The 14002-nt window shown below is 54.1% G+C and overlaps 7 protein-coding genes across 7 annotated transcripts; 4 read left to right on the top strand and 3 right to left on the bottom strand.

Annotated features, from left to right (window-relative positions):
- Positions 1 to 253: 253 nt before the first annotated feature.
- Positions 254 to 1340, top strand: QC762_0047690 (uncharacterized protein; the record flags this gene model as incomplete). Its single annotated transcript, XM_062883442.1, has 2 exons — positions 254 to 392; positions 1189 to 1340. The coding sequence occupies 2 exons, from the start codon at positions 254 to 256 to the stop codon at positions 1338 to 1340; spliced, it is 291 nt and encodes a 96-aa protein (XP_062744190.1).
- A 535-nt stretch (positions 1341 to 1875) lies between these two features.
- Positions 1876 to 2662, top strand: QC762_0047680 (uncharacterized protein; the record flags this gene model as incomplete). The annotated part of the gene is made up of 3 exons (XM_062883441.1): positions 1876 to 1892; positions 2154 to 2467; positions 2583 to 2662. The coding sequence occupies 3 exons, from the start codon at positions 1876 to 1878 to the stop codon at positions 2660 to 2662; spliced, it is 411 nt and encodes a 136-aa protein (XP_062744189.1).
- A 25-nt stretch (positions 2663 to 2687) lies between these two features.
- On the top strand, positions 2688 to 5370 carry QC762_300400 (uncharacterized protein; the record flags this gene model as incomplete). The annotated part of the gene is made up of 3 exons (XM_062888355.1): positions 2688 to 2732; positions 2956 to 3127; positions 3215 to 5370. The coding sequence occupies 3 exons, from the start codon at positions 2688 to 2690 to the stop codon at positions 5368 to 5370; spliced, it is 2373 nt and encodes a 790-aa protein (XP_062744188.1).
- A 1495-nt stretch (positions 5371 to 6865) lies between these two features.
- QC762_300390 (uncharacterized protein) lies at positions 6866 to 7036 on the top strand (the record flags this gene model as incomplete). Its single annotated transcript, XM_062888354.1, has 1 exon — positions 6866 to 7036. One exon carries the CDS (start codon positions 6866 to 6868, stop codon positions 7034 to 7036), a length of 171 nt encoding a protein of 56 aa, XP_062744187.1.
- Positions 7037 to 8165: 1129 nt separating this feature from the next.
- QC762_300385 (uncharacterized protein) lies at positions 8166 to 9215 on the bottom strand (the record flags this gene model as incomplete). The annotated part of the gene is made up of 4 exons (XM_062888353.1): positions 8794 to 9215; positions 8552 to 8749; positions 8430 to 8488; positions 8166 to 8358 (listed from the first exon to the last, which is right to left on the bottom strand). The coding sequence occupies exons 1-4, from the start codon at positions 9070 to 9072 to the stop codon at positions 8166 to 8168; spliced, it is 729 nt and encodes a 242-aa protein (XP_062744186.1). The 5' UTR covers positions 9073 to 9215.
- Positions 9216 to 9616: 401 nt separating this feature from the next.
- Positions 9617 to 10808, bottom strand: QC762_300380 (uncharacterized protein). Its single transcript, XM_062888352.1, has 2 exons — positions 9954 to 10808; positions 9617 to 9892 (listed from the first exon to the last, which is right to left on the bottom strand). The coding sequence occupies exons 1-2, from the start codon at positions 10533 to 10535 to the stop codon at positions 9710 to 9712; spliced, it is 765 nt and encodes a 254-aa protein (XP_062744185.1). The 5' UTR covers positions 10536 to 10808; the 3' UTR covers positions 9617 to 9709.
- Positions 10809 to 11244: 436 nt separating this feature from the next.
- Positions 11245 to 13311, bottom strand: QC762_300370 (uncharacterized protein; the record flags this gene model as incomplete). Its single annotated transcript, XM_062888351.1, has 1 exon — positions 11245 to 13311. The coding sequence occupies one exon, from the start codon at positions 13309 to 13311 to the stop codon at positions 11245 to 11247; it is 2067 nt and encodes a 688-aa protein (XP_062744184.1).
- Between the last annotated feature and the right edge of the window lie 691 nt (positions 13312 to 14002).

Here is a 14002-nt window from a genome sequence, read left to right as displayed (position 1 = left end):
TGGCCCTGGGTAGGTAGGTATTTGTAAGAAACAGAAGGCCTGGCAACAGCAACCTCGCCCTCGCCCAGGAGCCAGATGCATCATGCAACAAGGCCTACGCCCGTAGCTGCCACAGGCAATATTTCCTGTTCAACCACACTTTCTTCTGCCCAGTGATGCTTGATCCCGGAAGAGACATGCAGCCAGCATCACTCACACAGAGAAGAGATACCCCGCGGTACACTCTGGCCGGCTCGACCCTCGACGTGGTGCCATGTCAACCGGGGTACTCGCTGCTGCAACATTCTATCTGCGGCCGTGGCTGCTGTCGTGGCTGGACGCGATAGTGCTCCTGGACATCAACTGCTGGTGTGATGTGCGCTTTGGCCTCATCAACCTTTGGCAACGTCGTGGTAAGGTATGGATATCACCAGCCCAGAGGCTTTATGTATCGAGCACTCCTTCTCATATCTCACCTACCTTACCTTGACCAACCTCGACCAACTTTCAAAACTGCCCAGGTATTCTTATTCGAGAAAGCGCAGGCTACTTCTAGGTGGCAGATTCAGTGAGTTTCCTCTCCAGCCTCTCCAACAGCCGCCGGCCCCAGACTGCCCTATTTGGAACCCACTTCCGGGTCGGAAATACATCAACGGTGGTGTCCTGCCCCGGATCATCAGTCACCCACCCCCACGGCAATCCAGTTCCCCCAGCTAACCTACCAATGAGCCAGAGACTGAACGGCCCTATTATACAGCCGCCAGCCGCCCACGCCCGCACATTTTCCAGCCTGCCACAGCGAGCGAGCACAGACTGGCGCCTAGGAGGCAGGATAGGTTTTATTTTATTTTTATTTCATTTTTTGAAGCATTTTATTTGCGCGCGGGGAGGCGGGAGCACGGTTGCTACTGGTTCTGTCAAACCAGGTAGCTTTACCTTAGCTAGTGGGAAGGACGGCGCCATTTACGACCTCTTTTTGGCCGGATCGCCGCCAACTGAGCAACTGACGGTCGTGGAAGTGCCGGACGACGACTGAGCGTCGCATTCTCGATCACAGGGATTAGCTTATTGCAGCACAGCTGATCTGGGGTCCAAGATCCGCCAAAGACGATCATCTCCCCCCCCACCACCCCCTGCCCGTGCAGCTGCTCCTTCAGGTTGGCTGCCCCACTGCCATCCAATAGTAAACACTACTGACAAGGCTTGCAGGGGCGCCTAACCAATTTCACCCTCTGAGCAGCCTCCATTCGGCCAACTCTGCCCTAGACGGTCCCCGAGTACCACCCTTGGGCGTGGACATAGTCACAACCACCACCAACCTCTGCCCGCCCACTTACACGCACACCAACACGGCGAGGTAAGTACCAGTACAAGCACAGCTCCCTACCTTGCTACCTAGTGTTTCTTTTTCCCTGTCTTTTTGGGCTGCGTCCCGAGGCTTTTCGTCGTTGGGCTTGGCTGCAAAGTTGCTGCTGGCTCTATCAAATGGTCATCTCATCTCATCTGCACACCTTCAACCTCCAACTCTGCTCCGCGGCAACATCGCCTTTTGCTTTTGTTCACGGACGGGGGGAAAGGGGCCATCAATTCTACACCTATCGGGTACGGGTCTCCACCACGGAACCACCCTCCCAGCGACCCTTGCATGATCCGCATCTCGACAAAGACCATGGAATCTTGCATTCAACGGTTGAATCACTTGCAATCCCTGTGTATCACCCGCACGCCAGAGAAACCTACCGTCTGTCCTTTGACGTCGTCACCTGCTTCTTCTGCCCAGCCAAACGCACCCGGAATCCGGCCCCAGGACGTGCCGATTGCTCGCTGCGAGTGCCGTCGAGAGCAGGACTCCCGGACAGCATTCCTCGGGACCACTTGATCCAACCCTCCCCAAAAATGCAAGCTGCTGGTCCGTGTTGATCCTCTCGTGTCTTCACTGGCATCATCTTCACCCTTTCTCCCACACATTAGGGATCCCTTTCCCCAAAACATCCAACGACGTGGTGTTTCGACCTTGTCTTGTCTTTGCACCTTTTTTTCCCTCTTGTCTCTCCAAGGGTCCACAGCGGACGAACCGGTTACGGGAACCTGCTGCTCTTCCCTTCAGCATCTGATTGCAGAGACGCTCGATATCTGACTACGTATGCGAACAGGTTCGGGATAGCTGCATACAGTCAAATCTCGCCTCTCGTTCCTCTGCGCTCACGAACCACGGTTCAGGCTGGAAGAGAAAGGGTTCGTGTCACCAAATCTTCACGAAGGGCTATCCCTGCGACGACATCCGAGTGCGGGCTGACCGAGCTTTTATTTTTGCAGTTTTCGGTTGGGCATTCTTTGGTCTCCGAAAAGGAGGTGTTTCTTTTTGATTTGAAGGAGGTGATATCACAACGAAGGCATCCAAACGGCGCTGTTTCGATACAAAAGAGTCCAGAAGACGGAAGACCTAGAGTCTGCTTCTCTGTGCCGAGCGACTTACCACCATTTCAAGGTAGGCCAATCTCCCAACCGCGGTGTCAATCAACACGGTATGAACGGACCGAGCAGAAATGTTGAGCAAAATACCTAACTGAAAAAAAGAAAAAGAAATAAAAAAAGAGATACAGGTTTCCTCGTTGATATTGACAATCCTGATCTCGAAACTCGGCCAACTCGACCACGGCCACAGAGAACACATCTTACTTGAATTATTCGGCACAAAATCAGTTTGAATGTCTGCCACCAAGTTTGAAGAGCCGGCTTTCAAGGTCTATCCGGTGAGTGTCTGAAATTTCCAATTTGCTGCACCCGAGGCTGTTTTGGTGGTGATTCGGGCGTTGTGCCTTCAAATCTCTCCTTTCCCAATCGGCCAACCACGAGCGGGTAAGGGCGGCAGGTCCGCGAGACACAGCCTTCTTGGATGCTTTGCACTTTTCTCTGTTGACTCCCCCTACCTCACCTCGTCCTCATTCACACTAACGCGTCTTTTCACCCAACAAGTCCGGTTACCATCCGCAACGGACCATCATCCTTGAAGAGCAGATAGAGTCACCGGAAACGTTGACCATCAGGCTGGAGGAAGAGGCTGCGCAGAACGGAGGGGACCTCAGCGGGGACTGTCCCCCTGGTCTCCTGCCCATGTCGTACAAGGCTCAGGCAGCCCAGATGCACGGTAGGTTGTCTCGAGATCGTGTTGGAGGAGCAGTCCGGGGCGTTTAGAAAAGCTAGGTAGCTAACCAACACGCCAACAAACATGCAGGGTACGGAGATTCGCCGTATTCACAATACTCGACCCAGTCGTTTTCAACACAGCAGACAGAAAATGCGGCGTCTCAGTTGAACCAGATGGCTTTTGCGGCCAACAGCCACGCAACAGCAAGCCAGTACCTATCGGGTCAGACGTCTCCGGGACTTCACCTCGCTGTCATCTCGAGCCAGCCCACCGTTGGATCTTTCGGCACCCGGGTTTCGCTCAAGGTCTCGTGCCAACACGATCTTCTGGGCGCAGGCGGCCTGTCTGGCTCTGCTCCGCATGTGTATGTCCTCTTTGGATCATATCGATGCAAAGCAACCGTGATCAAGGACGGTCGTGATGGGAGCGGATCTTTTTCATGGACTGTGACTGTCGAGGCTCCCCAGTTTCAAAGCACAAGTTGCAGGTCGCTCAGCAATGTACCTCTCACGCTTCTTGTCGAAGGCTCCGGCGGTGAAGGCTTAGCCCGACAGGACAGCTGCGGCGTTTTCTCGTACCAGGAAAACCAGGGCGGAGTGTCAGGTGGGAACGTGGGTGCCGGAGTGCCTGGTGACAGCAGTCCTCCAGAGTTTGGGTCTCCCAAGAACACGGTTCGATCACCTGTCCATCATCACAGGGCGAGCCCCCCACACCAGCACCTGGACGCACAGTCAAAGAGTACGAGCCCACCGGCTCACCAGCACAGCTTACCGGCAGACGCGGCACCCAACCCGTATGGCTACCCTCCTGCAGTCTCGACAACCGGCACCACTGGCCAGCAGCAGGACTTTAATGCCTCGGCGAACGTATCGTACAGCCAAAACAGCAACAGAATGCTTTCCACCTCGGGTTTCCGAACAGGGTTGACGTTGACCGACCCATACTCACGGGCTCCACCGATGCTACGGTCGCCGCATCATGCAGGGACGTGGCCCGGCATGTTCAACAGCCCCCTCGACTCCCTCCGAAGCCCGTCAACCAGTCTGCCGCACGTCTCCCACACGTCCATCACCCGGCCCAGTCTCACATCGCTCCAACACAGCACCACGGCAGCAACGCCACAGCTTGTCAGAACGAGCACCATCGGACAGTCATCCAGCAGCGCAAACGGCGGGTATCCGGGCTACGGAGCAGGACTTTACCAGGAGAAGGCCACCTTGAGGCTGATTGGGGACCTGGGAAGCATGGCGGAGAACTGGACGGCCGAGGAAGGGGCCAAGAAGCGGAGGATTGTCATGTTCAAGAAGCAGCAGACTGGGAACGTCATCACTGTGTCGTTCAAGCCGGTGGCCGAGTCGGAACGCCCGCACAACAGCATCTGCGTCAGCTGCATCTGGTGGGAAGAGAGGCAGGCGTGTTTTGTCACTTCGGTCGACACCATTTCCCTCCTGGAGCAGCTCCTCTACGCGCCACACAAGTTTCCGGTGGACGAAAAGAACCGCATCCGCCGGAACCTGGAAGGATATCGGCCAATGACCGTCAGCAAAAGCAAGCACGAGAGCGAGGCCTTTTTCGGCATCATCATGGGCTTCGGCGCTCCCAAGCCACGCAACATCGAGAAGGACGTCAAGGTGTTTCAGTGGAAGGACCTGGATGCCGCGCTCCACAAGATCTTTTCCAAGTACAGCGCGTCCACGCCCGCCATGGGGCAGACGCTGAACTCCCCCCGCGTGCGCATGGCCACCCCCGCGTCGGCGGACCACCTTGGCAGTCCGTACCCGGCCTTGTCCGCCGCGGTGTCCTCGGGTCTCGCTCCGGATTCCATCTCGGCCGCGAGCTATGTCGGTGCCGGCCATCACCACGCCGACCCGCTCACCAGTCCACGAACCCTCACCGGGGGCGCCTCTTCTTGGCCGACGTACGGTGCCGCCAAACCGCTCTCGCCGACCATCAAGACTGACTCGTCGAGCCTACGCCTGTCCGCTCTCCCGGCAGTGTACGATCACCGAAGCACGGCGGCGCAAGGGATGGCCTCCCCCTACGGCATCCCGGGACCATCTCACCACGCCGTCCACCACAGCCAAGGGGCATATGGTGCTCACTCGGGCGTGCCTGCATCACAGGGACAGTCGAGAAGCTGGGATAACTACTCTGTCACGGATGGGTATGGTGCCCAGTCCAGCAGTACCCACGGCGGGGTGTATGGTGGTGGGGCATACGGTGATGGTGCGCAGCGGGCTTGATCGAGTGGGCTATCGGCGTTTGGTCCTCGTTGTCGACAACAAACCCCCGCAGGGCTTTTTTTGACGTCAAAACCGTTGGGACCATGGCAGATGGAGGAGCCAAGGGGTTGGTGGTGTGCACGGAATACGGGAAAACATCACACACACACACACACACACACACACACACACACACGCGCGCGCGCGCGCGCACGAGGATATCAGATGGGGTTGTCGATAACTGAGATTCAACCATCCGAACAGGACCGTCAGGATTCGAGAGGACCTTGCCTCTTTTCTCACGACAAACCTGGGCGGAGACCGTTGTGTGTGTGTGTGTATGTGTGTGTGTGTGTGTGTGTTTGTTAGAGTGTGTGTATGGGTGTGGTGTGTGGGACATCTAGTAGTGGGAGTTTGGGTCAGCTGGTGTGGCACGGCCAATCATTGACCAGAAGCCACCTCCATCTCGCCCGCTAGGCACGTCCCGAGGACCCCCCCCCCCTCACCCAGGTGTGGCACCATCTCAAAGTCTCCGACCGACCCGCATTTCATTTTGTCAAGTCTGAGCAGCTTGGACTCGACTACCTTCCAGGTTGTCTTTCGAGAAGATAAGACTGGGCGTGTGTCTATACGGCAACGAATGGAACTACCGTTCGGGGTTTACTGCATGATCTGGGTGGTCGCACACCAGCCAGCCATGGGAGCAGCATCTGCCTGCCTTGCTGCTGGCCGGGATCGGTAGGGATTACCTATGGCGTCTGCATGACGCACCGTATCCGCGTTGGTCGAGGTTGGTTGCTCATCTGCCATCCGGATCCGATCCCGAGACACGTTCGCGAGACTTTAGATGCCGGCAGGACACCTCCCCCCCGTTGGTCAGGTGCATACACATCGGGGCTCTTGGCAACGGTATCAAGGCTCACTCCCTCCCTCTCTCTTGTTGGGCGGGGGCGGGAGGGAGATATCTACCCGATGTCTTGTTGTGAATGGGGCTTCGGGGGCAAACTGTCCGGCTTTTGTTCAAGGCCACGGGTTCGATGGTGGTGGGGAGGGCATGAGTCTAGGAGTGGCTGTGCTCAAGGACGTATGAGGTGGTTGTCGTCGTCGTCGTCTGCTTGCGCAGCCTTTGTGACTGTTGTGGACTTCGAGGTTGCCTTGGTTGTGCTTAGCCTTGGAGATTTGCCCTGTCTTTGTTTCATGTGTTTGTCACCCATCTTGTTTTGGTTTCCTGCGTTTCTTGTTTTTGTTTTTCCTTGTTTTTTTTTCCCTTCTTGTTTTGTTTCTGGTGTCGGTGAAATGGGTTGGATGGTAGGTACCTAGGTAGGGAACCTGGGACTCCATGTATCGGTTATCAAAAAGGACTCTTGGGCATGGGTAACTTTGGGAGCTGGCGGAGCAACACACACGCACATGCGCGCGAACGCATTTTCATTAGTAGAGCATCTTTTTCTGTTTCTGGTGGAAATTTGTCAGGGCTTCTTGTTGTTTTCAAGTATCTTGGAGGCCTTTTCACACCATGCTTTTTGGTTGGATGGCGGATGTGCATGTTATTTTCTGGCGGAAAGTAATCTTTGCTCTTGCAGGCTTTAGGTTTGTTGGTGCCAAGAGAAAGGTGTGTCTGTCTGCTACAAATATACCCTTTTGCTTTTTTTTTTTTTTTTTTTTTTTTTTCTTTTTTTTTGGATAGCATTAGTTTTTGATAGGCATGTTTGGATTTTGGATACCAGGTAAATGTTAATTCTGATCAAACGACTGTGGGTTGCAGGTTGTGGTGTCTCTTGTTCGTGATGAAGGGAAGAGGTAGGTAAGGTAGGTAGATTGACACCTCGATCATGGCTATGCGTCTAACCGTCCTGGAGTTGCCACATGCTTTTGTTTGACGCCACTTTATGGTGGTGTTTTGGATCATCACAGACAACGTTTTTTGTCTTGGGCGATGTCACCGTTACACACTTGTGGTGGGGGTGGAAAGCCGTGGATTACACCGAGATTTTGGGTTGTTGCGGTACTTGCCTGGGCGATCTTTTATATCATTGTGAATACGACGCCCAATCAGGCAGGTTACTAAAGTTGCCACAGTGAAAGTCAACAAAGATGTCAGGCTTGGTTTAGAAGTGGCATGTCACAGGTACCTTGTTATTATTATCTTGATTTATCTCGTTCGGTACTTGGTAAAAGGTAGAAGAAGTCTGATAGGCAATGAAGGTGGATTAGGAGGGGGATTTGGAAAGAGGGGGTAATGACTGTAATGTGTTAATGTGTCAATGTCTGTGGAGTGGTGTGGAGTAGCCCCTGGGTTTTTACCTACCTAGCAGATGGGATGGTGCTATGCTAGCCTAACAGGCATGAACCTTGATGTACAATTAGTGAATAAAGTCAAGACCCAGGACTGGTGTTGAAGGTGCACTGAGCCTATTTCTGCTGTAGATTTGTAGGGCCTGCCTACGCGCATTGACAACGACAAGGCAGCTGGTTGTCACCCGAGTCTTACCTGATCTCTGGGGGCAACTTATTTGTTTCATCAGGTTCCAGATTGAAATGGAACATGACAGTGCGTCCACTTCTGACCAAAACTGGAAGAGATGAACCAGATATGGTGACTCATATGAACAACCCTCTTCTTCGTGATCCAATCTATTCATTCTCACTGCAAAGTGTCAGGTTTGAACCCATTCCATATATCGCCTTGATCATATCTGATTAATCTGGTACACCATATGCAAGGCTTTCGACGTATGAAATTGACGGCCGTGATACATAACCGTCGAACCACGAGCTCGCCGTCTCAAAACCCCCTTCCCGCAGCCTTCGATCGTCTACACTCTTGCAGCCGGGTCTGCGGTATCAGCTGGCAATGTGATGACCGGAGTTGCAGGGGCGGCATTGTTCAGTCCAGCCCCCATAACGCCATTGCGATGCTGAACAGGAGTCTGCGTGATCCCAGGGCCACCCTCCTTGATAAGATGTCCACTGGCGCTGCCAGTATCGCCACCCAATCCTCTTTTGCGTCTGTGCAGATGTTGGTCAGCGAAAGTTTCAAATTAGGCAGAATGCGAAGGCTGTATAGAAGCCGAACTTACTCAAAGAAGCCCTTGGACCTTGTTCTGATGTTGCCGTACTCCAGAGTCCAGTACACACCCTGTGTCGGTCAGTCAACGTGCGAGACAAGGCAGCGAAAAGTAGGTAGGCAGGAGGCACTCACCAAGAAGCCATTGGCAAGGTAAATCATCGAGACGATGAAGCTGAAGGCCAAGACCGTCCTCCACACGTTGCAGCCCGTCCAGTTGATGTCAATGCCAGGTGGGCCGCGGACATACCACCTGCCCCAGTAATAACCCCAGTAGTTGTTAAACCAGAAGGAGGAGCAGGTGTGGATGCCGGTAAGCTTCGTTTGCAACGCCTGTCAGTATATTCATCTTTCAGATTCATTCTGGTTCAACTCACCGACTCGAGCAGCCCAAAAGCCACAATCCACAGGACAACCAGGATAAAGTCCAGTAAAAATGACCAGTACGAGTACGCAAACGGGACGATAAATATTAACGAGTCAAGTATCGTCAGAGAGGCCACGACAGCGGTGTAGATCAGTCGCCCCTCGGGCTCGAGCACGCCGGCGTCGTTGATCAAGGAGAAGGCCTGCCCCAGAAGACCGAGAACGACGGCTCCGCAGACGAGTTCGCCTAGACGGCATAGGACGAGGAGAACTCTGGATGTGGCTCCCATTTTTGCTATTGAGGATGGTACGAGACTCGGACTTTTGCTCGATGTGAATGGCTCGAGAGAGCTCGCTCAGTGCTGTCTTGTTTTGCGAGTTGACGGGGTAAGCAAATGGTCCAAACCGAGGCATAGACAAGAATTGGCTCCGGGATTTATGTCTCTCAAATAAAGAAACTCATCTTCTACTGGTCCTGTTTTACATCTACCACGATGAGAGCCACCACCTGGTTGCGGCCAGACTGGTGTTGACAATCCGGATGCGGGTTTCTTTCTTGCCAAGCGAGTAAACCTCTTTCGGAGCTATCTCCGTATTCTCATGTTGAATTTGGGAGCCAATCACTGGACCCATGAGGTTTCTTTGTTCGTATGTTGACTGTTGACCCAGCTGAGGCATTTGGTTGGAAAGAGGGTTAGGGTTTTCAGGCGCCCTCAGGTCTGTTAAGCATCGAGTTTCGTCATCATGATAAAACAACAATGGCATTTTGTTTACATCAGGCTCCCGAAAGAGGTAAATATACGTATCGTTCACCAGGGCAATCACAGAGAAGCTTTCCTGAAATGTGATAGGTATTTTAGGCTATCCTAACCCTACTGTTTGTAACCCCCCTGAACCCCTTTTTGATGCCAAGCCACGGCCAACAACTTACGCAGCATCCAGCTGGCGACGGATGAAAGCCAAGGCCTGCTGCCCGTACTTGTTGACATACTGCTGATGCGAGTTGGCGTCGTTGCCAGTGCAGCAATACGGGTCGGTCGAGTCGCAGTACGACTGGATGATTGCCGGGTTGCCCGGAGAGCACTGGAAGCCGTTGGGTCGGCCGGCAAACTGTTGCGCAATTCTCGTCAGCACCTCCAACATACCGACAGATACAAAGGGCGATACCTACCCCTCTAGCCCTGCAAGTCCCAACATTGTACGGCAACCCCTGGTTATACATCGGATCGCCCATGAAAATAGCCGCCTTGACGGCAGCAAGAGGAGCACCCGTGAGGGTAGCGCCCGCCCCGCCGCAGAGCGCGCCGTCCATGATCTGACCGCCCTGGGAGTATCCGATCAGGACGATCTTAGTGTCGGGGCACCGCTGGTTGAGGGTTGTAACGGCGCGGACCACGGCGGCGGTCCCCTGGCGAGCAGAATTCTCGTAGCTCACACCGCCGCATTGGGATTGCCCACCGCAGGCGGGATAGACGATCGCTTCCCGCGTGGCGCCGGGGTAGGCCTGTGCTACCATGTTGACTAGCCCCTGGGAGGTTCCATAGCCTTGGGGGACTGTGGTCTCGCGGGCGCCGAAGATGTGGATTGGGGGGCAGGATTGTCGCTCGGTGAGCTCGACTGGGTTGGCGATGGCCAGGCTGGCCAGCATAGGGAGGGTGATGGTTGAGACCTTCATTTTGAGAGGCGGTATGAGAGGAGCACAGGTTGGTGACGGGTCGAGGCTCGGCTCATTGCTGACACCTTCAGAGCCCATTCAATTGGGGGCGAACGAGAGGATTTTTATAGACAGAGATGATGTTGAAGATCCCCTCGACCGGGTCCGGATGGACGGGTGGCTGAACGCTCAAAGGGTAATCTTCTCGGCGGATGATTGCCGAGGTTGTGTTGATGTTAATTACATGTCTTTCCCATCGCCCCTTAGATGTTAGGTCACCTGTCAACCTTTTTGACGGTAGGTCCTCTTTTCACTGTTCCCTTCATAGGTACCCACCTACCAGTGTTCTTTAGTTCTTATGTCTTTATGTCGAGTATTCATAGCATATTGGTGAGTATGTTCATCTTCCCAGCTGTTGTAAACTCCACGGTTGATGACAACATCGGCCCTCCGCCTGCCTAGGTAAGGTACCTCTAATCACCTGGGATCTCCCCCTTAGCCGGAACACCCCAGACGGTAAACCCTGACGGCTCGTGTCTCTGGGAAATAATCAATGGATCGACTTCCCCGCAAAGCCGCTATATCTGAGATGTCAGTTCCCGATCAGTCCAGCCAATCGGAGCTTTTACACATGGTGATCCTTGGCATGGTGGTTTGGAACACGGCATTTCGACGTCCATTTTGTGGGGAAGACGCGGCACATGTTTGCTTTTGGCTAAATACGCCCTTTTTCTGCGGCAGGCCTTGTTGAATTCATGCTAAACAAGCAAGCGGATATGTGACATCTGTTCTGTATACCTACCTTACCTCACGACCTGCGAGGTGATACGCCGTATATATCGTCAGGCGGTGATTCGGGCTCTGGTGTCTGCTGCTGCTGCTGCTGCTGCCGCCGCACAGCTAAAATTGTTGCTTCAGCCCTTCCTGCCCCGAACCGCTGCTGCTGCTGTTCCCGGCCAACCCGGGCAGCTACAAGTGCCTCTTCAGCCCGACCCCCTTGCAGCCACAGTTCTTCATGTGGTTCCAGCTCACGTCGTGTAGCTTCGCGCTGTATCTTAGCCTTATACTCCTCACGTTGTTGTTCATCCTGCTGTGCACGTTCCAACCAGAAGGCTCTCAGTCGCTCTGCACGTTCCACTGCCGGGCTGCCTGTCCTCGCCTCTCCTGGCGGTTGCGGTGAATCCGGCTGCGTCCCAGGTCGCAGTGGTCTCCGCGCATCCAGCCAGGCTTGCTGCGCTTGTCGAAGTTGTTGCTCATCCCCTTGCGGTGGGTCCGCTGCCTGAAGTTCTTGCAGTCGACGCGCTGCTCGAAGCATGTCTGCTGCGTCTTTCCTTGCAGCGCGACGGTCATCTCGAGCTAGCCTTCCCGCCATTCCCAGGTCAGGGCGGTTATGAAACCTGTACTCGTGCTTGCGCCTTTCGGTGACTTTTTTGAAATCGTCTCTGCCGCACCAGGGACACCGAAGGGGGTTCAGCTCTTCCGGAGTGTCGTAGTCCAGGGGCCAGGGGTCCGGCGCCGGAAGGACTGGCGGTGGTGCCGGCTCGTTTGGATCCAGCGGCCTTGGATGGGGGTTGGGATTGCGCTTGCTTTGTTTCAACCACCGTGGGACAATCGGCGGCCGCGCCAGGCCCGGGTTCGGTGGGTTTGCCGGCGGCGGCGGTCGATGCACCACTGGTGGTCGCGGTTGCCGGTTCGGTGGTGTTCGTGGCTGTTGACGGTTTCCAGCGCCAGGCCCTCCCCCCCCCGGCGGCGGTGGATTATTGTCGTCATAATCTACATCCATCATATCCTCGTCCGAGCCCGAGCCAACATCCGCGTGTGGGTTCTGTGATCTCCACAGGTGATCTTGATAAAGCAACTCTCCCACGTGGAGCATGAGCACACGTTCGTAGGCCTTGTTCCTCAAATAGGCGTAGTCCAGGGCATTGTAAGGCCCGCCGGGGACGTCCGGGTGTGTTTCGCAACCCAGCTGTTCATGCTGTTCTAATATGGTTCTAAAGTAGACTCCTTGCCTTTCCACTTCCTCGCGATAGCTCTTCTTGGACCACAGTACAATCCAGGGAAACCCAGCAACGAGCATGTCGTTTTCGGTCATTTCGGCATACGACCGAATGCACTGCACGTTGATGCGTTTAATGTTGGGGAACTTGAAGGTCACGGCGCTGCGATCCATGGTTTCTGTGCCATAGTTTGTGTCGATTGTTTGGGGAGCAGCACATATGGGGCAACCAGGTTCGATAGTTCTCCGCAGGGCCGGGTTCTCGTGATAGGGTTTGATTCTTTGTTGAAAGTCTTCATCCCATTCGCCTAGCATGATCTCGCCGCGGACCCAACGGTAAAAGTCCTTTTGGCCATCGTTTGGGTATTTGGATTTCAACCACGCCTGGAGGCAATCGGCGCCCATTATATGAGAGCATCCCTCGACGATCACGGCATCTTCGAATGGTGCCTCACCGTCATAGTTTCCGAAGGCACCCTCCGGCTCCTGGGCATACGGGATGTCCAGGGGCTTGAGACAAGTGAAGCAGGTTATCGGGCCGCCCAGACAGGGCTTGTAGTTTGGCCAAGCGAAGTAGGGCGATGAGATCGCGTCCCGCCAGAGGTCTGGCCAAGTTGGTGTTCTGCCGAACCTCAGAACCGTCATAAGTTCCGGCGCGAGATCTCTCGGGGGTAACGGCTTGTAGTTTGGGTCAAGGTCGACTACAGCTTCCGGTATAGCTCCCACCCTTTCCATCCACTTGTCGTATTCATACTCGTAAAGAATCGGATGAATGTTGAGGGTGGGCACCGGCACGTCAGGCACATCAAAGATCTGTAGGTCGCCTGGCGATCTGGCCCACCAGTACGAATCATCTTCGTCGGTGAAGTCGAGCATTCTGGCAAATTTAAAATCGATAGTGTGCCTAAGCAACAATGGGTAGGTGTAGGTGGGCCAACGCAGGTCCAATCGGTATGCCTCCCAAGCAAGAGCACAAGAATGTCGAAAAGGCCGTTTGCTCAGGATTCAAGCAGATGAGGTAGTTACACCCAGTTACGATGGCCCTGAGGCATTGTGACATATATAAATCCTCTGAAGGCTCACAACAATGTAGAAATGTCACAGATCGAGCAGCCTTCATGAATAAAGAGGGAGTGACGCTTTTGGCTTTTGGTCTTTGTGCGAAGGGATTCATTTTGAACAGGTATGGTATTCAAAACTGATCAATTTTCTCCTTGTTCTCCACCTCACTTCGACACTCGGAAACTTGACTTGATGCAGTCGACGGGGTGACAAGTTTACCAGACCCGAGGTGAATAGAGGTTGTGCTGTTCCAACACGACATTAGTGACGTGTGGTGATGGAACTGTGCCAAAAGGAAGTTCTAGGCTATTTGATGATCGAAGAGAAGCATGAGAATAACTTAATCGCATGCTTCAATGTGGAGTGGGTGCTACAGGGAGGTGTCGTGACTATGAGGGGCTGGAGGCAACAGGAAATGTCCACCTCAACGGCGACGACGACGACTCGTTGCTTTTATTCTAGCCATTACATGAGTTGAGAATTGTGCCAAAGTTCTATCAAGGAC

Source organism: Podospora pseudocomata, chromosome 3 (assembly GCF_035222375.1).
Source record: "Podospora pseudocomata strain CBS 415.72m chromosome 3, whole genome shotgun sequence".
NCBI classification, from domain to species: domain Eukaryota; kingdom Fungi; phylum Ascomycota; class Sordariomycetes; order Sordariales; family Podosporaceae; genus Podospora; species Podospora pseudocomata.
The sequence above is the reverse complement of the archived record's forward strand: the minus strand, read 5'-3'. Positions and strand labels throughout refer to the sequence as shown.